General features: G+C 55.1%; 1 protein-coding gene across 1 annotated transcript in view; it reads right to left on the reverse strand.

Moving 5' to 3' along the window:
* The window catches only part of LOC119970910 (docking protein 4-like), a 53565-nt gene that overhangs the window by 12832 nt on the left and 17532 nt on the right, over window positions 1–23201 (reverse strand). Inside the window, exons 3-4 of the mRNA XM_038806020.1 lie at window positions 20887–21074; window positions 4294–4432 (exon numbers count right to left, since the gene is read on the reverse strand). Of these exons, the coding sequence (XP_038661948.1) occupies window positions 4294–4432; window positions 20887–21074 (327 nt within the window). The remainder of the gene's footprint in view (window positions 1–4293; window positions 4433–20886; window positions 21075–23201) is intronic.

The following is a 23201-nucleotide window of genomic DNA, read 5'->3' on the forward strand; positions in this document are numbered from 1 at the left end:
CTCAGTCGCCGCTCAGACACCTCAGTCGCCGCTCAGACACCTCAGTCGCCGCACAGACACCTCAGTCACCGCACAGACACCTCAGTCACCGCACAGACACCTCAGTCGCCGCACAGACACCTCAGTCGCCGCACAGACACCTCAGTCGCCGCACAGACACCTCAGTCGCCGCTCAGACACCTCAGTCGCCGCACAGACACCTCAGTCGCCGCACAGACACCTCAGTCGCCGCACAGACACCTTAGTCACCGCACAGACACCTCAGTCACCGCACAGACACCTCAGTCACCGCACAGACACCTCAGCCGCCGCACAGACACCTCAGTCGCCGCACAGACACCTCAGTCGCCGCACAGACACCTCAGTCGCCGCACAGACACCTCAGCCGCCGCACAGACACCTCAGTCGCCGCACAGACACCTCAGTCGCCGCTCAGACACCTCAGCCGCCGCACAGACACCTCAGTCACCGCACAGACACCTCAGTCACCGCACAGACACCTCAGTCGCCGCACAGACACCTCAGTCACCGCTCAAACACCTCAGTCGCCGCACAGACACCTCAGTAGCCGCACAGACACCTCAGTCACCGCACAGACACCTCAGTCACCGCACAGACACCTCAGTCACCGCACAGACACCTCAGTCACCGCTCAGACACCTCAGTCGCCGCACAGACACCTCAGTCGCCGCTCAGACACCTCAGTCACCGCACAGACACCTCAGTCGCCGCACAGACACCTCAGTCACCGCACAGACACCTCAGTCACCGCACAGACACCTCAGTCGCCGCACAGACACCTCAGTCACCGCACAGACACCTCAGTCACCTCACAGACACCTCAGTCGCCGCACAGACACCTCAGTCGCCGCTCAGACACCTCAGTCACCGCTCAGACACCTCAGTCACCGCTCAGACACCTCAGTCGCCGCACAGACACCTCAGTCACCGCTCAGACACCTCAGTCGCCGCACAGACACCTCAGTCGCCGCACAGACACCTCAGTCGCCGCTCAGACACCTCAGTCGCCGCACAGACACCTCAGTCACCGCACTGACACCTCAGTCGCCGCACTGACACCTCAGTCGCCGCACAGACACCTCAGTCGCCGCTCAGACACCTCAGTCGCCGCACAGACACCTCAGTCACCGCACAGACACCTCAGTCACCGCACAGACACCTCAGTCACCGCACAGACACCTCAGTCGCCGCACAGACACCTCAGTCGCCGCACAGACACCTCAGTCGCCGCTCAGACACCTCAGTCGCCGCACAGACACCTCAGTCGCCGCACAGACACCTCAGTCACCGCTCAGACACCTCAGTCGCCGCACAGACACCTCAGTCGCCGCACAGACACCTCAGTCGCCGCACAGACACCTCAGTCGCCGCACAGACACCTCAGTCGCCGCACAGACACCTCAGTCGCCGCACAGACACCTCAGTCGCCGCACAGACACCTCAGTCACCGCACAGACACCTCAGTCACCGCACAGACACCTCAGTCGCCGCACAGACACCTCAGTCACCGCACAGACACCTCAGTCACCTCACAGACACCTCAGTCGCCGCACAGACACCTCAGTCGCCGCACAGACACCTCAGTCACCGCTCAGACACCTCAGTCACCGCACAGACACCTTAGTCACCGCTCAGCCGCCGCTCAGACACCTTAGAGTGCTCGCAGTCACCACAGAGACACCTCAATTACCTCACAGTCACCACTCATAAACGCCACTCAGACACAGTACAGCCGTCGCACGGAGACCTCACAGACACCTTAGAGTGCTCAGAGACAGCTCAGTCACCGCACACTCACCTCACAGTCAGCGCACAGACACTTCACAGACTGCTCAGTCACAGCACAGACACCTCAGTCACCGCACAGACACTTCACAGACTGCTCAGACATAGCACAGACACCTCAGTCACCTCACAGTCAGCGCACAGACACTTCACAGACTGCTCAGACATAGCACAGACACCTCAGTCACCTCACAGTCAGCGCACAGACACTTCACAGACTGCTCAGACATAGCACAGACACCTCAGTCACCGCACAGACACTTCACAGACTGCTCAGACATAGCACAGACACCTCAGTCACCGCACAGACACCTCACAGTCACCGCACAGACACCTCACAGTCACCGCACAGACACCTCAGTCAGCGCTCAGACACTTCACAGACTGCTCAGACATAGCACAGACACCTCAGACACCTCAGATTTCTCAGTCACCGCACAGACACAGTACAGCCACCGCACAGACACCTTACAGAGTGTTCAGTCACCACAGACACGGCACAGTCACCGCTCAGTCACCTCAGATTGCTCAGTCACTGCACAGACACCGCAAAGGTGCCGCACAGACCCCCCCCCCCTGACACCGCAGAGTCAATGCAGACACTACAGTCAACACACAAGTCACTGCACAATGAACGCAGACACTGCACAGCCACCGCGCAGTCACCACAAATCCACCGCTCAGTCACCGCACAGCCCTATTGTAGTGAGGTTAAGATCCCAAATTAAACAGGAATGATATTCAAGAATGATAAGCCCAGAGATCTCTGAGTATTAAAGAAATTTCAGTCGTTAGCACCACAAGACATTGTGTACCAGCACATTATCGCTGCACTTTTGAGACACTCAGTTTCATCAGTTCCATGCACTTATGCAATGGTAACTAAACATGAACATGTATTGTTAATAGTTATACTAATTTCAAAGGGATGAAAGTATTGTAAAAAAGGGAATGTTGTATAAAACCATCGAACAATAAAATCCCTACAGTGCATGAGGCATGGTGTCTGCACCAACCCTCTGTAAGAGCACCCTACCTAAGCCCATGGGCCCTCTTTATCCCAGCAAACCCACCTAACTTTGGACTGTGGAAGGAACCACAGCACCCAGAGGAAACCCACGCAGACACAGGGAGAATGTGCAAACTCCACACATACAGTCACTCGAGGTCGACATTGAACCTGAATCCCTGGCGCTGTGAAGCAGCAGTGCTAACCACTGTGCCACCCCCTCCGTACCACTGTGCTGCTGCCCACTTTAAGGAAAGTGTCATGTAACCGAGTCTCAGTTTTGCTTTTGACGCACAGACGCACACAGCTCTGTTGTTGATGCGTTCCAGCTTTCTATCCGTGTATATCTGTTCCCAGGTGCCTGGTCTTAATAAACAAACCTACAATCGGTTTACCTAATCCATTATTCGTGATTGGTGCTTTCATAACATTATAACAACACAAGGTCCACTTGGACCAGGTGAGATCTTGCCTTCGTGCAACAAGATTGACTAGATTGGTTTGGGTGCTGAGAGGATTGGCCTGTGAGGAAAGATGAAAAAATTGGGTTAATAGTCTTTGGTGTTCTGAAAAATGTGAGGTGATATTATAGAAATGGGGTCAACTACTGAAAATGCTTGAAAGGATAGTTGTTATGAAGATGTCTCCCTGTTAGGCCAAAGAGTCCAACATGTCACAGTGCCTCAGGAAAAGGGGCTGATCATTTAGGGCATGAGGGGCCTGGATAGAGTGAATGGGCAGGCACTCATTCCCAGGGTGGAGAGGTCAGTCACCAGGGGGCATAGGTTTAATGTCCATGGAGCAAGGTTTAGAGATGTGCGAGGCAGATTTTTTAAACAGAGGGTGGTGAGTGCCTGGAACGCGTTGCCAGGGGAGGTTATAGAAGCAGATACATTAACGGTGTTCAAAAGGCATCTTGACAAACACATGGATAGGATAGGTATAGAGGGATACGGCACAAGGTAGTGCTGAGGGTTTTGGCCAAGATTGGTATCATGGCCGGTACAGGCTTGGAGGGCCGAAGGGCCTGTTCCTGTGCTGTATTGTTCTTTGTTTTTTGATATTAGGGAGGGGAGGGTTACGACAGCATCTGCCAAACCCACAACCATCCACAAGGAGAAAGGCAGCAGATACCTGCAAACCCCGCCAATTGGAGGTTCCCCTCCAAGTCAGTCACCATCCTGACTTGGACAAATCATTGTTCCTCCACTGTCGCTGGGTCACAATCCTGAAACTCTCTCCGTAACAGCACTGTGGGTGTACCCACACCACATGGGCTGCAGCGGTTCAAGAAGGCAGCTCACCACCACCTTCTCAAGGGCAACTGGGGATGGCCAATAAATGCTGGCCTAACCAGCGAAGCTCACATCTTGGGAGTAGACAGGGCCGGTAGTGACTAGGGGGGTTTTGTGGTGAGAAACACTGGAACATGCTATTCATTTCCTGCTCCCCTTATTTGAGAAAGAACTGGTACTAACTCTCATATTCTTCTCTATGTCCAGGATGTTATGTCTGTGTTGCTCTGCGATACACAGAGTTGCTGAATGCACTCGTTGGTAAATCTCTTCACCTTCTCGTGTTTGGAATGTGAATAATCCTTCACCTGTGTCACACAAACTGAAAGCACAAAATCATTGTCCAAAGTCAGAGAGAACTGCAAACACACACTGCTCCCTCTAAGAAAATGGAGGTTGTGTCTGACAAATCTGTTGAGTTCTTTGGGGAGGTAACAAGAAAGTTAGACAAAGGAGAACCAGTGGACGTGATTTATTTAGATTTCCAGAAGGCCTTTGACAAGGTGCTGCATAGGAGACTGTTAAATAAGTTAAGAGCTGATGTCCAAGATGGCAGCCGGAGTAGCTCCAGAGGAGTGGAGGCTGTGGGCCCAGGAGCAACAAGCTGCTCTCCTGCGCTGCTTCACAGACTTCAAGGCTGAGGTACTGAGCTCTCTGCAGGAAACAAACAGAAGGCTGTCGGAGATTCAGACCACCCAGGGTGCTGCCATCAAGGAGTTGCAGACGCAGGCCACTGAACGAGAGGAGAAGGCCGTGGTCCTCGTGAGCAAGGTGGAGGGGCATGAGGCACTCCACAAGAAGTGGCAGGAACGCTTCGAGGAGCTTGATCACCGCATGAGGCGGAAAAACCTGCGGATCTTGGGCCTTGCGGAGGGGCTGGAGGAGTCGGACCTGACAACCTACGTGGCTATAATGCTGAACTCGCTAGTGGGGGCCGGGTCTTTCCATCTGCCCTTGGAGCTGGAGGGAGCGCACAGGGTGCTGGCCAGGAGGCCTAAGGAAAATTAACCCCCGCGTGCGGTGCTGGTGAGGTTCCACCGGTTCAGTGATCGGGAGTGTGTGCTGCGCTGGGCGAAGAAGGTGAAGAGCAGCAAGTGGGAGAATGGGGTAGTACGTATCTACCAGGACTGGAGTGCGGATGTGGCTAAGCGGCGGTCCGGATTTAATCGGACAAAGGAGGTGCTTTACAGGCAAAAGATAAAGTTTGGAATGTTGCAGCCCGCGCGCCTGTGGGTAACTTATTCGGACCGGCATTATTATTTCGATTCCCCGGAGGAGGCGTGGGCCTTCGTGCGGACGGAGAAACTGGACTTGAACTAGGGGTTGGGGGTTGCGGGGTCAGTTGTAATATTTTAGTGCTGGATTCTGCTGTTGCTGTGTTCTCTTCTTTTTTTGTACTTTTGCAATTTTGATATGGTTATTTACGGGGGTGTTCTGCTATGTTTTTTTTGCTGTGGGGCATTGTTTGAGTTGTGTATCTTGCGGGGAGGTTCGGGGGGGTTTGTTGTATTCTTTGTCGGGTTGGGGGTATGGAGTGGGGCTGGTATTTGGGAGCTGCGTCAGAAGGGTGTGGTGGGGCAGTGCGAAAGCGCGGGCTTTCCTCTGGTTTCCCGCGCTGCGGGGCTGGGGGGCGGAGACGGTAACGGGGGGAGGCGGGGCCTTAACTGGTTCTTCCCCGCGCTGGAGCGGTGCCTGGAGGAGGGATAGATTGGGGGATGATCCCACTTTGGCAGGGGTCGGGTTATTGGCGGGAGTTTCCGGGGTCAGCAGAAGTTAGCTGACCCACGGAAGTACAATGGAGGACGGTTCGCGGCTGGGAGGGTTCCTAGCCTGGGGGGAAGGGAGGGGGGGAAAGGGGAATATCGGGTTGCTGCTGGTAGGGTCAAGAAGGAGCTGGTGGGGGCTGGGGGGACAGAGGAGAGGTGTTGTCGCTGTGGGGACTGGGTCGGGCAGGGGGTGCTGGCCTGGGGCGGGAAGTCGAGGGGCTATGGCTAGTCGATGGGGGAGGGGGGCGGGACGCCCTCTGATCCGGTTGGTCACCTGGAATGCGAGAGGGTTGAATGGACCGGTGAAGCGGTCGAGGGTACTGGCTCATCTGAAGGGGCTAAAGGCAGATGTGGCAATGCTTCAGGAGACCCACCTGAAGGTGGCGGACCAGGTCTGCCTGAGGAAGGGATGGGTGGGGCAGGTTTTCCACTCTGGGTTGGATGTGAAGAACCGGGGAGTGGCGATTCTGGTGGGGAAAAATGTGTTGTTTGAGGCATCGGAGGTGGTGGCAGATAAGGGGGGTAGGTATGTTATGGTTAGGGGCAGGCTACAAGGAGAGAAGGTGGTACTGGCTAGTGTGTATGCCCCAAATTGGGACGATGCGGGCTTTATGAGGCGTATGTTGGGACGGGTCCTGGATCTGGAGGCGGGAGGTCTGATCATGGGGGGGGTCTTTAATACGGTGTTGGATCCTTCACTGGATCGGTCCAGCTCTAGGACGGGTAGGAGGCCGGCGGCGGCCAAGGTACTGAGAGGGTTTATGAACCAGATGGGTGAGGTGGATCCATGGAGGTTTGTGAGGCCGAGGGCACGCAAGTACTCGTTCTTCTCCCACGTACATAGGGTCTACTCTCGGATAGAGTTCTTCGTGGTGAGTAGGGGACTGATTCCGAGAGTGGAGGAGGCCGAGTATTCGGCCATTGCAATCTCCGACCACACTCCGCATTGGATAGAGTTGGAGATGGGGGAGGTGCGGGACCAGCGCCCGTTGTGGCGGTTGGATGTGGGGTTGTTGGCGGAGGAGGAGGTGTGTAGGAGGGTCCGGGCAAGTATTGAGGGGGAGGTTCAGGTGGGGATGGTCTGGGAAGCCCTGAAGGCAGTGATTCGTGGGGAGCTGATATCCATCCGGGCACACAGGGAGAGGAGCGAGAGGAGTGAGAGGGATAGACTGGTGGGAAAGATGCTGGAGGTGGACAGGAGGTATGCAGAGGCACCAGAGGAGGGACTGTTGGGGGAGAGGCGCAGCTTGCAGGCTAAATTTGATTTGCTGACCACTGGAAAGGCGGAGGCACAGTGGAGGAAGGCACAAGGGGCAGTGTACGAACATGGTGAAAAGGCGAGTAGGATGCTGGCTCATCAGCTCCGCAAGCGGGATGCGGCTAAGGAAATTGCTGGAGTGAGAGATAAGAGTGGGAATGTGGTGCGGAAGGTGGTAGAGGTGAATGAGGTCTTCAAGGACTTTTACGGGGAACTGTACCGGTCGGAGCTAAAGGGGGAGAGGAGGGGAATGGAGAGGTTCCTTGACGGGCTTTCTTTCCCGAAGGTGCAGGAGGAGAAGGTGGAGGGGTTGGGTGCGCCGATTGAGCTGGAGGAGCTAGTTAAGGGGATCGGGCAGATGCAGTCAGGGAAGGCACCGGGGCTGGATGGGTTCCTGGTGGAATTTTATAAAAAGTTTGTGGACCTAGTGGGCCCCTTGCTGGTGCGGACACTCAACGAAGCGTGGGAAGGGGGGACTTTGCCCTGACGATGTCGCGGCCGCTGATCTCGTTAATTTTAAAGAGGGACAAGGACCCCCAGCAGTGTGGTTCATACAGGCCCATATCTCTCCTCAACTTGGATGCTAAGGTGCTGGCAAAAATCCTGGCCACCAGGATAGAGGACTGTGTGCCAGGGGTTGTGCATGAGGACCAGACAGGTTTTGTGAAGGGAAGGCAGCTGAACACGAATGTGTGGAGATTGTTGAATGTCATCATGATGCCGGCGATTGAGGGGGAGGCAGAGATAGTGGTGGCGCTGGATGCGGAGAAGGCCTTCGATAGAGTGGGGTGGGGGTACCTATGGGAGGTATTGGGGAGGTTTGGATTTGGTGAAGGGTTCATTAGATGGGTAAGGCTGTTATATGAGGCCCCGATGGCATGCGTGGCCACGAATAGGAGGAGGTCGGAGTACTTCCGGCTTTACCGAGGGACCAGGCAGGGTTGCCCCCTGTCCCCCTTGTTGTTTGCACTGGCAATCGAGCCGCTGGCGATGGCGTTGAGGGATTCAGTGAAGTGCAGAGGCTTGGTGCGAGGTGAAGAGGAACATAGGGTGAACATAGGAACAAGAGTGATGTGTTTGTGGTGCACCCTGGAGACCAGGAGGAAGGAATTGGTAGGCTCCCGCTTAGGCGGGCAGGGGAGAGCTTTAGGTACCTGGGGGTGCAGGTGGCCAGGGACTGGGGGACTCTTCATAAGCATAATTTCACCAGACTTGTAGATCAGATGGAGGAGGAGTTCAAGAGGTGGGACATGCTGCCATTATCGTTGGCGGGGAGGGTACAGTCCGTCAAAATGACGGTCCTTCCGAGGTTCTTGTTCCTCTTTCAGTGCCTGCCCATCTTTATCCCCAGGGCCTTCTTTAGGAGAGTGACTAGCAGTATTTTGAGCTTTGTGTGGGCGCATGGGACTCCGAGAGTGAAGAGGGTGTTCCTGGAGCGAGGGAGGGATAGAGGCGGGCTGGCGCTGCCCAACCTTTTGGGGTACTATTGGGCGGCCAATGTGTCAATGGTGCGTAAATGGGTGATGGAGGGGGGAGGGGCGGCGTGGAAAAGAATGGAGATGGCGTCATGTAGAGGTACGAGCCTGGGTGCCATGGTAACGGCGCCGTTGCCGCTCTCCCCTAAGAGGTTTACCACGAGCCCGGTGGTGGCGGCGACCCTAAGAATCTGGGGACAGTGGAGGCGGCATAGGGGGAAACAGGGGGCTCGATGGAGGCTCCACTGGGTGGCAACCATCGGTTCATCCCGGGGAACAAGGATGGGGGATTTAGGAGGTTGCAAAGGGCGGGCATCAGCAAATTGAGGGACCTGTTTATTGGCGGGAGGTTTGCGGGCCTGGGGAAACTGGAAGATAAATTTGGCCTTCACCAAGGGAACATGTTCAGATACTTGCAGGTAAAGGCGTTTGCTAGGCGACAGGTAGAGGGATTCCCTTTGCTGCCCTCGCAGGGGACGATGGACAGAGTGCTTTCGGGGGTGTGGGTCGGAGAGGGGAAGGTGTCTGACATCTATAAGGTAATGCAGGAGGTGGAGGAGTCGCCAGTGGAGGAGCTGAAGGCTAAATGGGAGGAGGAACTCGGGGAGCAGATAGAGGACGGGACTTGGGTGGATGCCTTGGAGAGAGTCAACTCTTCCTCCTCATGTGCGAGGCTTAGTCTCATCCAATTTAAGGTGCTGCACCGGGCCCACATGTCCGGGACTAGGATGAGTAGGTTCTTTGGGGGTGAGGATAGGTGCACCAGATGTTCGGGGAGTCCAGTGAACCACGCCCATATGTTCTGGGCATGCCCAGCACTGGAAGAATTCTGGAAGGGGGTGGCGGGGACGGTGTCGAGGGTGGTTGGATCCAGGGTCAAACCAGGGTGGGGACTCTCGCGATTTTTGGATTTGCGGTAGAGCCGGGAGTGCAGGAGGCGAAAGAGGCCGGTGTCCTGGCCTTTGCGTCCCTAGTAGCCCGTCGAAGGATTCTGCTACAGTGGAAGGATGCAAGGCCCCCAAGTGTGGAGACCTGGATCAGTGACATGGCGGGATTTATAAAACTGGAAAGGGTCAAATTTGCCCTGAGAGGATCAATACAAGGGTTCTATAAACGATGGCAGCCTTTTCTGGACTTCCTGGCTCAAAGATAGGTATCTTGGTCAATAGCAGTAGCAACCCGGGGGGGGGGGGGGGGGGGGGGGGGGGGGGGGGGTGTTCCTTATTGTAGTGTCTATTCTGTAACTTTATACTGTGTTAATTTGCGTTGTTGTTAAAATGCTGTGTTGTTCATGGAGGGGGGGCGAATGTTTATGATTGTTAATATTATTGTTCCCCACGGTCGGCTATTGCAGAAAATACAGAGGCTGGGGATTGAGGGTGATTTAGAGATGTGGATCAGAAATTGGCTAGTTGAAAGAAGACAGAGAGTGGTAGTTGATGGGAAATGTTCAGAATGGAGTTCAGTTACGAGTGGCGTACCACAAGGATCTGTTCTGGGGCCGTTGCTGTTTGTCATTTTTATAAATGACCTCGAGGAGGGCGCAGAAGGATGGGTGAGTAAATTTGCAGACGACACTAAAGTCGGTGGAGTTGTAGACAGTGCGGAAGGATGTTGCAGGTTACAGAGGGACATAGATAAGCTGCAGAGCTGGGCTGAGAGGTGGCAAATGGAGTTTAATGTGGAGAAGTGTGAGGTGATTCACTTTGGAAAGAATAACAGGAATGCGGAATATTTGGCTAATGGTAAAATTCTTGGTAGTGTGGATGAGCAGAGGGATCTCGGTGTCCATGTACATAGATCCCTGAAAGTTGCCACCCAGGTTGATAGGGTTGTGAAGAAGGCCTATGGTGTGTTGGCCTTTATTGGTAGAGGGATTGAGTTCCGGAGCCATGAGGTCATGTTGCAGTTGTGCAAAACTCTAGTACGGCCGCATTTGGAGTATTGCGTACAGTTCTGGTCGCCTCATTATAGGAAGGACGTGGAAGCCTTGGAACGGGTGCAGAGGAGATTTACCAGGATGTTGCCTGGTATGGAGGGAAAATCTTATGAGGAAAGGCTGATGGACTTGAGGTTGTTTTCGTTAGAGAGAAGAAGGTTAAGAGATGACTTAATAGAGGCATACAAAATGATCAGAGGGTTAGATAGGGTGGACAGCGAGAGCCTTCTCCCGCGGATGGAGGTGGCTAGCACGAGGGGACATAGCCTTAAATTGAGGGGTAATAGATATAGGACAGAGGTCAGAGGTGGGTTTTTTACGCAAAGAGTGGTGAGGCCGTGGAATGCCCTACCTGCAACAGTAGTGAACTCGCCAACATTGAGGGCATTTAAAAATTTATTGGATAAGCATATGGATGATAAGGGCATAGTGTAGGTTAGATGGCCTTTAGTTTTTTTCCATGTCAGTGCAACATCGAGGGCCGAAGGGCCTGTACTGCGCTGTATCATTCTATGTTCTATGTTATTTTTGGTATTTTACTAAGGTGCGTTATTGTTGTATAAATTCAAAATTTTTCAATAAAAATTATTTCAAAAAAAAAAGTTGAGAGCTCATGGTGTTCAGGGTAAGATCCTGGCATGGATAGAGTATTGGCTGACTGGCAGAAGGCAGAGAGTAGGGATAAAGCGGCCTTTTTCAGGATGCCAGCCAGTGACCAGTGATGTGCCTCAGGGGTCTGTGCTGGGACCACAACTTTTCACAATAGGAGAGGGGCTCCCGCAAGCGGCAGAGAGCAGGGAAGGGACCCCCCCCCGGGCAGGCCGGTCGGCGGAGGAGCATCGGGCGGCGACGGGGCTTGGTGGCGGCGACGGGACTCGGCGGCGGCGACAGAGGGGCTCGGCGGCGGCGACAGAGGGGCTCGGCGGCAGCGGCAGCGGGGCTCGGCGGCGGCAGCGGCGGCGACAGCGGGGCTCGGCGGCGGCAGCGGCGGCGACAGCGGGGCTTGGTGGCGGCGACGGGACTCGGTGGCGGCGACGGGGCTTGGTGGCGGCGACGGGACTCGGCGGCGGCGACAGAGGGGCTCGGCGGCAGCGGCAGCGGGGCTCGGCGGCAGCGGCAGCGGGGCTCGGCGGCGGCAGCGGCGGCGACAGCGGGGCTTGGCGGCAGCGGCGGCGACAGCGGGGCTTGGCGCACGCGCGGCGACAGCGGGGCTTGGCGACAGCGGCGGCGACAGCGGGGCTTGGCGACAGCGGTGGCGACAGCGGGGCTTGGCGACAGCGGCGGCGACAGCGGGGCTTGGCGACAGCGGCGGCGACAGCGGGGCTTGGCGACAGCGGCGGCGACAGCGGGGCTTGGCGGCGGCAGCGGCGGCGACAGCGGGGCTCGGCGGCGACAGCGGGGCTTGGCGGCAGCGGCGGCGACAGCGGGGCTTGGCGGCGACAGCGGGGCTTGGCGGCAGCGGCGGGGCTTGACGGCAGCGGCGGCAGCAGAGGGGCTCGGCAGCGGCAGGTCCAACCCGGTCCAAACCCCCCCCCCCCCCCCCCCCCCCCAACGCAGGCCAGGAGCGGTGCGGCAGCGGCAGGCCTCCCCCCCCCCCCCCCCCCCAACGCAGGCCAGAGCGGTGCGGCAGCGGCAGGCCCTCCCCCCCCCCCCCCCCAACGCAGGCCAGGAGCGGTGCGGCAGCGGCAGGCCCTCCCCCCCCCCCCCCCCCCCCAACGCCGGCCAGGAGCGGTGCGGCAGCGGCAGTCCCTACCCCCCCCCCCCCAACGCAGGCCAGGAGCGGTGCGGCAGCGGCAGGCCCTCCCCCCCCCCCCCCCCCCCCCAACGCAGGCCAGGAGCGGTGCGGCAGCGGCAGGCCCTCTTCCCCCCCCCCCCAAACGCAGGCCAGGAGCGGTGCGGGACCGAAGGGGGGGCCAAGCCGGAGGCAGCGACCAGGAGGTCGCGGGGTGCGAAGTGCGGCAGCGGGGACCCCCCCCAAACCGGCAGCGGGGACCCCCCCCCAAACCGGCAGCGGGGACCCCCCCCCCAACCGGCAGCGGGGACCCCCCCCCCAAACCGGCAGCGACCACCACGTGGCAAGAACAAAGGGACTGGGCAAAAGCCTCTCTCTCTCTCCTGGGTGAGTGAGGAGAAAGGAAGGGGGAGATAAAACAAAAAAAAAAAGACTTATATTTCTGTTTTTAAAAAAAAACCCAAAAGAAAACTGGTAAAGAGAAAGGGGGGAGTATATACTATTTTCTCTCTTTATACACTCGCTCCCAGCAAAAGTAAGCCCATCGGAGAGGAGTTGCATAAAAGCGGGGAGGAGGAGAGAAAATAATTAAGAAATAAATAAATAAAATAAAGGGGTAAAGGAAAGAAGGGGGGGGGGGAAAATAAATTTAAAAAAAAAAATAATAATAAATAAAATAAAAATAGGGTGCGGAAAAGGGGGGGAAAGAAAAACAAGGGGAGAAGAAAAGATGAAAGGGAAGGGGGAGAAAAAAATGCCAGAAGGGGGCCAAGAGAAAGGGGGCACCGGAAGTGGACGGGGCAAAGGGCAAGTTAGCTCGGGCGAACGAATCAGCACACGAAGCGGCGGGAAGGATGTATCGCCGCATCAAAAAGAGCTGGACAGACAGGTACCCTCTCCCCTGGGGTTAGAGGGGGGCGTGAACTGGAAGGCAGCCTTTGCCGAGGTGGTGAGGGAGCAGCTGCAGGCAATCAAGGCAGAGTTGAAAGCGGACGGAGAGGCCGCAGCACAGACAGCAGTGGCCAGGGCCATGTCAGGGGTGCAGCAGGCTCTGACCAGATTGGAGGAGAAAATGGATGCCCAAGGGGAGAAACTGGCAGCCCATGAGGCAACCATTAAAGAGCTGGAGAAAGCAGCGACCGACATGAGCGACCGGGTCACGGCCCTGGAGAGGGAAGTGGCGAGACTGGGTGCAGCACAGGGGAGCCTGAAGGGCAGGGTAGACGACCAGGAGAACAGCTCGAGAAGGCAAAATGTTAAGATAGTGGGCCTGCCAGAGGGGATCGAGGGCAGAAACCCCACAACATTCGTGGCTGCGTTGCTGTGCTCCTTAGTGGGGGGGGGGACACCATTCCCACCCCACCGGAAATGGACAGAGCTCATCGGTCACTGCGCCCGAAGCCCAAGGAAGGGGAACAACCGAGAGCAGTCATAGCCAAACTGCACCGGTACCGGGATAGGGAGACAATCCTGCGCTGGGCCAAGAAAAATAGAGCCTGCAAATGGAAAGGGCACCCCATCCGAGTCTACGAGGATCTTGGAGCGGACATAACTAAGAGACGGGCTGAGTTCAACAGAGCGAAAGCAGCCCTCTACAAGAGCAAAGTGCGTTTTGGTATGCTGTACCCAGCAAAACTCTGGGTCACATACCAAAACAAGGAATATTTCTTTACAGCCCCTGCTGAGGCGAATAGGTTCGTCGAGGAGCATGGGCTGGAAAAACGCCATGGGAGGTAGGGACGAGGGGCCCATGGCAAGGAGAAACGACATGCTGACGGGGGGGGGGGGGGAGGGGCGAGGCAAAGCCAGCCCCCTCCCCCCCGGCAGGAACACCCAGAACAAAAAACAACCCACTGCCCAAGGGACCGCTCCAGGTGGGAGGCCAGGCCCCAGCACGAGGGAACGGGAGTATTGGAGAAGGGAGAGGAGAAGCGGGACAGCAACCTCCAAGAGGGGAGCCACTGTGCTAGCAGGAAAGCTAACGACGGGGGCACGCAACAAAGCAGGGCCGCAGCGCACCCCCAACAGGGGGGAAGGCGCCAGGCAGGGGAGGGGGAGGATCACCCATCAAAGTCGGGAGAGCAAATGGGGACAGGAATAGGGGATAGAGGGGCAAAGGAGGGGTACACAGGGGAGGGGGGAAAAGGGAGAGAGCGGGGGGGGGGGGGGGGGGGGGGCACTCGGGGTGCGAGAGACCAGGGAGGGGAAACGCAGGGACAAAGGGACAAAAGAGGCCAGAAAAGGACCAGGGCCACAAAGAGCCACAAACAAGGGCTCGAAACAGTACGGTCTGTGAGCGAAGAGGCCCCCCGGAGTGCAGGGGACTACCCGCGTGGCGGACACACAGTGGACGGCCATGGCGGGTGCCCCCGGGACAAGGGGAAACCCCGGAGCGCAGAGACCCGACCGCATGGGGAGAGCAGTGATAGTGGCCATCCTGGACGGCCCCCTAACAAAGGGAAACCCCGGAGGGCAGGGGCTCGTCCACCAGACAAATATGGTTAATCCCACAGGAACGAGGGGGCAGAAGCCCCCCATCAGGATAGTCACCTGGAACGTAAGGGGACTTAACGGCCCAGTGAAGAGATCTAGAGTCCTCACCCACCTCAGAAATATGAGGGCCGACATAGTCTTCCTCCAAGAGACGCACCTGAGGGAGCAGGACCAACTGCGGGTAAGAAAGGGCTGGGTGGGACAAACCTATCATTCCTGTTACGGGACAAGGGCCAGGGGGGTGGCGATCCTGATTGGCAAGAGGACAATGTTTAGGGCGACAAAGACGGTTACAGACCCAGGGGGGCGGTATGTCATGGTCAGCGGGGCCCTGCATGGGGCGCCGGTAGTTCTATAGTCAACGTGTACGCGCCCAACTGGGACGACACGAGCTTCATCCAAAAGACCATGGCAGAAATCCCGGACATAGCGACGCACCGACTAATCATGGGGGGGGGACTTCAACTGTGTACAGGACCCAAAGTCGGACAGATCAAACCCCAGAACGGGGAAAACCTCAAACATGGCAAGGGAACTCAGTCACTATATGGAGCAGATGGGAGCAGTGGACCCCTGGAGATTCGCCCACCCGGGGGAGAAAGAATTCTCTTTCTTCTCCCCAGTACACAACGTGTACACCAGAATTGACTTCTTTGTGGTGGGGAAAACGGTGCTTCCAGGGATAGACAAGGTGGAATACTCCGCAATTGTGATATCAGACCACGTCCCACACTACATGGACGTGCGGCTGGAGACGGGAAGGGCCCAGCGCCCCACATGGAGGCTGGACGGTGCCTTACTAGCTGACAAGGCCTTCAGCGAAAGGATAGGGCGGGCCATAGCGGAGTACACGGAGAACAACCAAAACGGGGAGGTCTCATCCTCCACGTTCTGGGAAGCGCTTAAGGCCGTACTAAGAGGGGAAATCATTGCCTACAAAGCGCAAAGAGATAGGGAGGAAAGGGTGGCTAGGCAGAAGCTGGTCGACTCCATACTGGAGGTAGACCGTAAATACTCCGAGGCCCCGACCGTAGAGCTCCTGGCGGAGAGAAAAGAATTACAAAGGAACTTTGACCTGCTCTCCACCAGGAAAGCAGTGCACCAACTCCGCCAGGCGCGCGGGACCCTGTACGAACATGGAGACAAAGCCAGCCGCCTGTTGGCACACCAGCTGAGAAAGCAGGCAGCCAGCAGAGAAATTGCGCAAATCAGAGGTACCAGAGGCACGTGGGAAACAGAACCAGAGAGGATTAACGAAACCTTCAAGGCCTTCTACCAAGAGCTGTACACCTCAGAGCCCCCAACGGGGAAGGCTGGGATGAACCGGTTTCTTGATGGACTGGACATACCAGTCGTGGGAGAGGGCAGAAAACGGGATCTGGAAGCACCACTAGCACTGGGAGAGATCATGGAGAGCATTAGCTCCATGCAGACGGGGAAGGCGCCGGGACCGGATGGATTCCCGGCGGACTTCTACAAAAAATTTGCGACAGCGCTGGCCCCGCACCTGCGGGAGATGTTCACAGACTCGCTAGCTAGGGACACACTGCCACCCACGCTAGCACAGGCCTCAATCTCGCTGATACCTAAGAAAGACAAAGACCCAACGGAATGTGGGTCATACAGACCCATATCTCTGCTGAACGCAGACGCCAAAATACTGGCCAAAATCCTAGCCAAAAGGCTAGAAGACTGTGTACCTGAGGTGGTCACAGAGGACCAGACGGGCTTCGTCAAAGGTAGACAGCTTACCGCGAACATCAGGCGCCTGCTGAACGTGATAATGACCCCCTCCGGGGAGAGAACACAAGAGGTGATCGTCTCCCTGGACGCAGAAAAGGCCTTCGACTGAGTCGAATGGAAATACCTCAAAGAGGTACTGGAGCGGTTCGGGCTTGGAACAGGGTTCACCGCTTGGGTAAAGCTCCTATACAACGCTCCCATGGCGAGTGTACGGACCAACAATACCAACTCCCAATACTTCCAGCTGCACAGGGGCACCAGACAAGGAGGCCCACTGTCCCCACTGCTGTTCGCACTAGCAATCGAACCGCTAGCAATCGCACGCAGGGCAGCAAAAAATTGGAGGGGGATCCGAAGGGGAGGTAGAGAGCACAGAGTCTCACTCTATGCGGATGATCTGCTCCTCTATATCTCGGACCCACAAAGCAGCATGGACGGAATCATCGCGCTCCTGAAAGAGTTTGGAGCCTTCTCGGGCTACAAACTCAACATGAGCAAAAGTGAGATCTTCCCAGTACACCCGCAAGGGGGGGGGGGGGGGGGGGGGCAGCACTAAAGGGGCTGCCGTTCAAACAAGCCCGAAATAAATTCCGCTACCTGGGGATCCAAATAGCCCATGACTGGAAAGGGATCCACAAATGGAACCTCACCAGCCTGACGGAGGAAGTTAAAAAGGACCTGCAAAGATGGAACACACTCCCGCTCTCCCTCGCGGGGAGAGTCCAGACGATCAAAATGAACGTACTGCCCAGGTTCCTCTTCCTGTTTAGATCCATTCCGATCTACATCCCCAAGGCCTTTTTCAAAGCGCTGGACAAACGTATCATGGCGTTCGTATGGGGGGGGTAAAAATGCTAGGATCCCAAAGAAGGTCATACAAAAAACAAAATCCAGGGGGGGGCTAGCCCTCCCGAATCTACAATTCTACCACTGGGCGGCAACAGCCGAGCGAGTAAGGGGATGGATCCAGGAGCCAGAAGCCGAGTGGGTGCGTGCGGAGGAGGCCTCCTGCATGGGAACCACCCTCCGGCCCTCGCCACGGCAGCACTCCCATCCCCACCCAAAAAACACTCCAGCAGCCCAGTGGTGACAGCCACCCTCCAATCCTGGAACCAACTGCGGCAGCAATTTGGCCTGTACAAAATGTCGGACAAGGCTCCCATCTGCAACAACCATAGGTTCAAACCAGCGCTGACTGACGCCACCTTCAAAAGGTGGAGGCAGGACGGGGGGACACTGACAGTCAGGGACCTATACACGGACGACAGGATCGCAACACTTGATGAACTGACAGAGAAATTTCAGCTAGCTAGGGGGAACGAGCTACGGTACCTGCAGCTCAAAAACTTCCTACGAAAGGAGACAAGGATGTACCCACAACCGCCACGACAGACACTACTGGAAGACCTACTGGACGCAAGTATCCTAGAGAAAGGGAACTGTAGTGACATGTATGACCGACTGGTAGATAGGGACGACACCGTACTGGACGCAACAAGAAGGAAATGGGAGGACGACCTGGGGATGGAGATAGGGTGGGGACTCTGGAGCGAAGCACTGCATAGGGTCAACTCCACCTCCACGTGCGCAAGGCTCAGCCTGACGCAACTAAAAGTGGTACATAGAGCCCACTTAACGAGAAACCGTATGAGTAGGTTCTTCCCGGAGGTGGAGGACAGATGTGAACGGTGCCAAAGAGGCCCGGCCAACCACGCCCACATGTTCTGGTCTTGCCCCAGACTTGTGGAGTACTGGACAGCCTTCTTCGAGGTAATGTCCAAAGTGGTGGGAGTGAGGGTGGAGCCATGCCCGATAGTGGCGGTCTTCGGGGTTTCAGAACAGCCAGATCTATTCCTGGGGAGGAGGGCGGATGCCCTTGCCTTTGCCTCCCTGATTGCCCGCCGTAGAATCCTGTTTGGCTGGCAGTCAGCAGCACCACCCAGAGCTGCAGACTGGCTGTCCGACCTCTCGGAATCTCTCCAAATGGAGAAAATCAAATTCGCCATCCGAGGGTCGGACGACGGCTTCCACAGAACGTGGGAGCCATTCATGCAACTGTTCCGGGACCTGTTTGTGGCCAACGTACATGAGGAAGAATAGTCGGGTGGCCAAGAACCAGGGGAAAATGGACGGGAATCGGGGGAAGGTAGCCGGGGGGGGGGGGGGTTTACGGGCTCGGTATGGGGATTTGATGGCAAGCCAAGGCCCAAAACCAAACTATAAATAAATGCCTATAAACATGTGCCTCGGCCATATTGGGGAATGTAAAATATGTATGCTGGCTAAAGGGGGCGGCCACAATTGTTGTTATGAAGATGCTTACCTGTAAATATTCATGTTAAATTTTTGTGTTTCCTTTTTTTTTCTCTCTCTCTAATAATTTGTAATTTGTCATATATAAAATATGAAAACTCAATAAAAAACATTTATAAAAAAAACTTTTCACAATATACATTAATGATCTAGAAGAAGGAACTGAAGGCACTGTTGTTAAGTTTGCAGATGATACAAATATCTGTAGAGGGACAGGTAGCATTGAGGAAGCAAGGGGGCTGCAGAAGGATTTGGACAGGCTAGGAGAGTGGGCAATGAAGTGGCAAATGAAATACAATATGGAAAAGTGTGAGGTTATGCACTTTGGAAGGAGGAATTTAGGCATAGACTATTTTCTAAATGGTGAAATTCTTAGGAAATCAGAAGCACAAGGGGACTTGGGAGTCTTTGTTCACGATTCTCTGTGCAGGTTCAGTCGGAGTTAAGGCAAATGCAATGTTAGCATTCACGTCAAGAGGGCTAGAATACAAGACCAGGGATGTACTTCTGAGGCTGTAAAGGCTCTGGTCAGACCCCATTTGGAGGATTATGAGCAGTTTTGGGCCCCGTATCTAAGGAAGGGTGTGCTGGCCTTGGAAAGGGTCCAGAGGAGGTTCACAAGAATGATCCCTGGAATGAAGAACTTGTCGTATGAGGAACAGTTGAGGACTCTGGGTCTGTACTCGTTGGAGTTTAGAAGGATGAGGAGGGGGGATCTTATTGAAACTTACAAGATACTGCGAGGCCTGGATAGAGTGGACGTGGAGAGGATGTTTCCACTTGTAGGAAAAACTAGAACCAGAGGACACCATCTCAGACTAAAGGGACAATCCTTTAAAAGAGAGATGAGGAGAATTTCTTCAGCCAGTGGGTGGTGAATCTGTGGAACTCTTTGCCGCAGAAGGCTGTGGAGGCCAAATTACTGAGTGTTTTTAAGACAGAGATAGAGAGGTTTTTAATCAATAAAGGGATTAGGGGTTATGGGGAGAATGCAGGAGAATGGGGATGAGAAAATATCAGCCATGATTGAATGGCGGTGCAGACTCGGTGGGCCGTGTGGTCTAATTCTGCTCCTATATTTTATGGTCAAATCTGATAAACATTGGTATTTATACAGAACCTTCCACCGGTCCTTCCCCTCCCCCACCACCCTAACCCACACTCCTCCCCTCCCCACCCCATCCTCTCACTCCCTTTAATATGGCTCAACCTAACCTCCTCCTCCCCCAACATTTGCCCTCACCCTATCACCTCTCCTCATCCTCGCCCCTCACTCTCCCCTCACCCTCCCTCCCCATCTCCATTCCCCTCACCCTCCCTCCCCATCTCCATTCCCCTCACCCTCCCTCCCCATCTCCATTCCCTTCACCCTCCCTCCCCATCTCCATTCCCCTCACCCTCCCTCCCCATCTCCACCCCCCTCACCCTCCCTCCCCATCTCCATTCCCCTCACCCTCCCTCCCCATCTCCATTCCCCTCACCCTCCCTCCCCATATCCATTCCCCTCACCCTCCCTCCCCATCTCCATTCCCCTCACCCTCCCTCCCCATCTCCACCCCCTCACCCTCCCTCCCCATCTCCATTCCCCTCACCCTCCCTCCCCATCTCCATTCCCCTCACCCTCCCTCCCCATCTCCATTCCCCTCACCCTCCCTCCCCATCTCCATTCCCCTCACCCTCCCTCCACATCTCCATTCCCCTCACCCTCCCTCCCCATCTCCATTCCCCTCACCCTCCCTCCCCATCTCCATTCCCCTCACCCTCCCTCTCCCATCTCCATTCCCCTCGCCCTCCTTCCCTCTCCTCTCACCCTCCCTATCCCCTCTCCTAATCTTCTCCCACTTCCCTCAACCACCTTCTCCCCATTTCTCTCTCAGCCTTTCTCTTCCACTCTCCTCATGTTCCCTATCCCTTCTCCTCATCCTCCCGCCCCAACGCTCCCACCTCTCCTGGCTCTTTCTGTTCACAGTCTCCCTTCTGCCTCGCCTCGATAAGGTTTTCCTGGCTCTTTCTGTTCACAGTCACCCTTCTGCCTCGCCTCGATAAGGTTTTCCTACCGTCCTGTCTCGAAGGTGAAGCGAGTGCTGTCTCGTCCATATCTCCGTAGTGAGCACAAGGACCAGGTGATGAGTTTGTTGCGAGTGTTGTGAATGTCCCACAGGTAGATGTTCTCGTGGGTTATCTGCATCATACATTCACCATAGACATCCAGGTTAGGGGAGGGGATCAGGTAAACGTTGAATCGCTCTGTCAGAGAGATCAACGAGACACTGTTCAGGACAACACTGTGGCCATGGCAACAACACTCTATGTATCTATTTGAGTTGGATGATCAGCTACGATGGTGATGAATGACGGAGCAGGCTCGAAGGGTCAAAGGCCTCCTCCTGCTCCTATCTTCTAAATAACACAAGCTGCACTGCCACATTAACTAATAGAAACTCCATTTCAAATGCAGTCAGTTCATGAAAAACTTCACGAAGTGAAGACAATGGAAAGCAGGAAAGGCAGAAGCCAATTTAATGTACAAAAGCATCCCACAAAGAACAATAAGGCAATGGTCAGATAATCACTCACAGCTCTCTCTGTCTCTGAGAAACACACTCACAGCTCTCTCTCTCTGAGAAACACACTCACAGCTCCCTCTCTCTCTCTCTGAGAAACACACTGACAGCGCTCTCTCTCTCTGAGAAACACACTTACAGCTCTCTCTCTCTCTCTCTCTCTGAGAAACACACTGACAGCGCTCTCTCTCTCTGAGAAACACACTTACAGCTCTCTCTCTCTCTCTCTCTCTGAGAAACACACTCACAGCTCTCTCCCCCTCTCTCTGAGAAACACACTCACAGCTCTCTCTCTCTCTCTCTTTGAGAAACACACTTACAGCTCTCTCTCTCTCTCTCTCTCTCTGAGTAACACACTCACAGCTCTCTCTCTGTCTCAGAGAAACACACTGACAGCTCTCTCTCTCTGAGAAACACACTCACAGCTCTCTCTCTCTCTCTCTGAGAAACACACTCACAGCTCTCTCTCTCTCTCTGAGAAACACACTTACAGCTCTCTCTCTCTCTCTCTCTCTCTGAGAAACACACTTACAACTCTCTCTCTCTCTCTCTCTCTGAGAAACACACTCACAGCTCCCTCTCTCTCTCTCTGAGAAACACACTTACAGCTCTCTCTCTCTCTGAGAAACACACTCACAGCTCTCTCTCTCTCTGAGAAACACACTTACAGCTCTCTCTCTCTCTCTGAGAAACACACTTACAGCTCTCTCTCTCTCTCTGAGAAACACACTCACAGCTCTCTCTCCCTCTCTCTCTGAGAAACACACTCACAGCTCTCTCTCTCTCTCTCTGAGAAACACACTCACAGCTCTCTCTCTCTGTCTCAGAGAAACACACTCACAGCTCTCTCTCTCTCTCTGAGAAACACACTCACAGCTCTCTCTCTCTCTGAGAAACACACTCACAGCTCTCTCTCTCTCTGAGAAACACACTCACAGCTCTCTCTCTCTCTCTCTCTGAGAAACACACTCACAGCTCTCTCTCTCTCTCTCTGAGAAACACACTCACAGCTCTCTCTCTCTGTCTCAGAGAAACACACTCACAGCTCTCTCTCTCTCTCTCTGAGAAACACACACACAGCTCTCTCTCTCTCTCTCTCTGAGAAACACACTCACAGCTCTCTCTCTCTCTCTCTCTGAGAAACACACTCACAGCTCTCTCTCTCTCTCTCTCTGAGAAACACACTCACAGCTCTCTCTCTCTCTGAGAAACACACTCACAGCTCTCTCTCTCTCTCTCTCTGAGAAACACACTCACAGCTCTCTCTCTGAGAAACACACTCACAGCTCTCTCTCTCTCTCTCTCTGAGAAACACACTCACAGCTCTCTCTCTCTCTCTGAGAAACACACTCACAGCTCTCTCTCTCTCTCTCTGAGAAACACACTCACAGCTCTCTCTCTCTCTCTCTGAGAAACACACTCACAGCTCTCTCTCTCTCTGAGAAACACACTCACAGCTCTCTCTCTCTCTCTCTCTCTGAGAAACACACTCACAGCTCTCTCTCTCTCTCTCTCTCTGAGAAACACACTCACAGCTCTCTCTGTCTCTGAGAAACACACTTACAGCTCTCTCTCTCTCTCTCTCTGAGAAACACACTCACAGCTCTCTCTCTCTCTCTGAGAAACACACTCACAGCTCTCTCTCTCTCTCTCTGAGAAACACACTCACAGCTCGCTCTCTCTCGCTGAGAAACACACTCACAGCTCTCTCTCTCTCTCTGAGAAACACACTCACAGCTCTCTCTCTCTCTCTCTCTCGCTGAGAAACACACTCACAGCTCTCTCTCTCTCTCTGAGAAACACACTCA

Source organism: Scyliorhinus canicula, chromosome 9 (genome assembly GCF_902713615.1).
Source record: "Scyliorhinus canicula chromosome 9, sScyCan1.1, whole genome shotgun sequence".
NCBI lineage: Eukaryota > Metazoa > Chordata > Chondrichthyes > Carcharhiniformes > Scyliorhinidae > Scyliorhinus > Scyliorhinus canicula.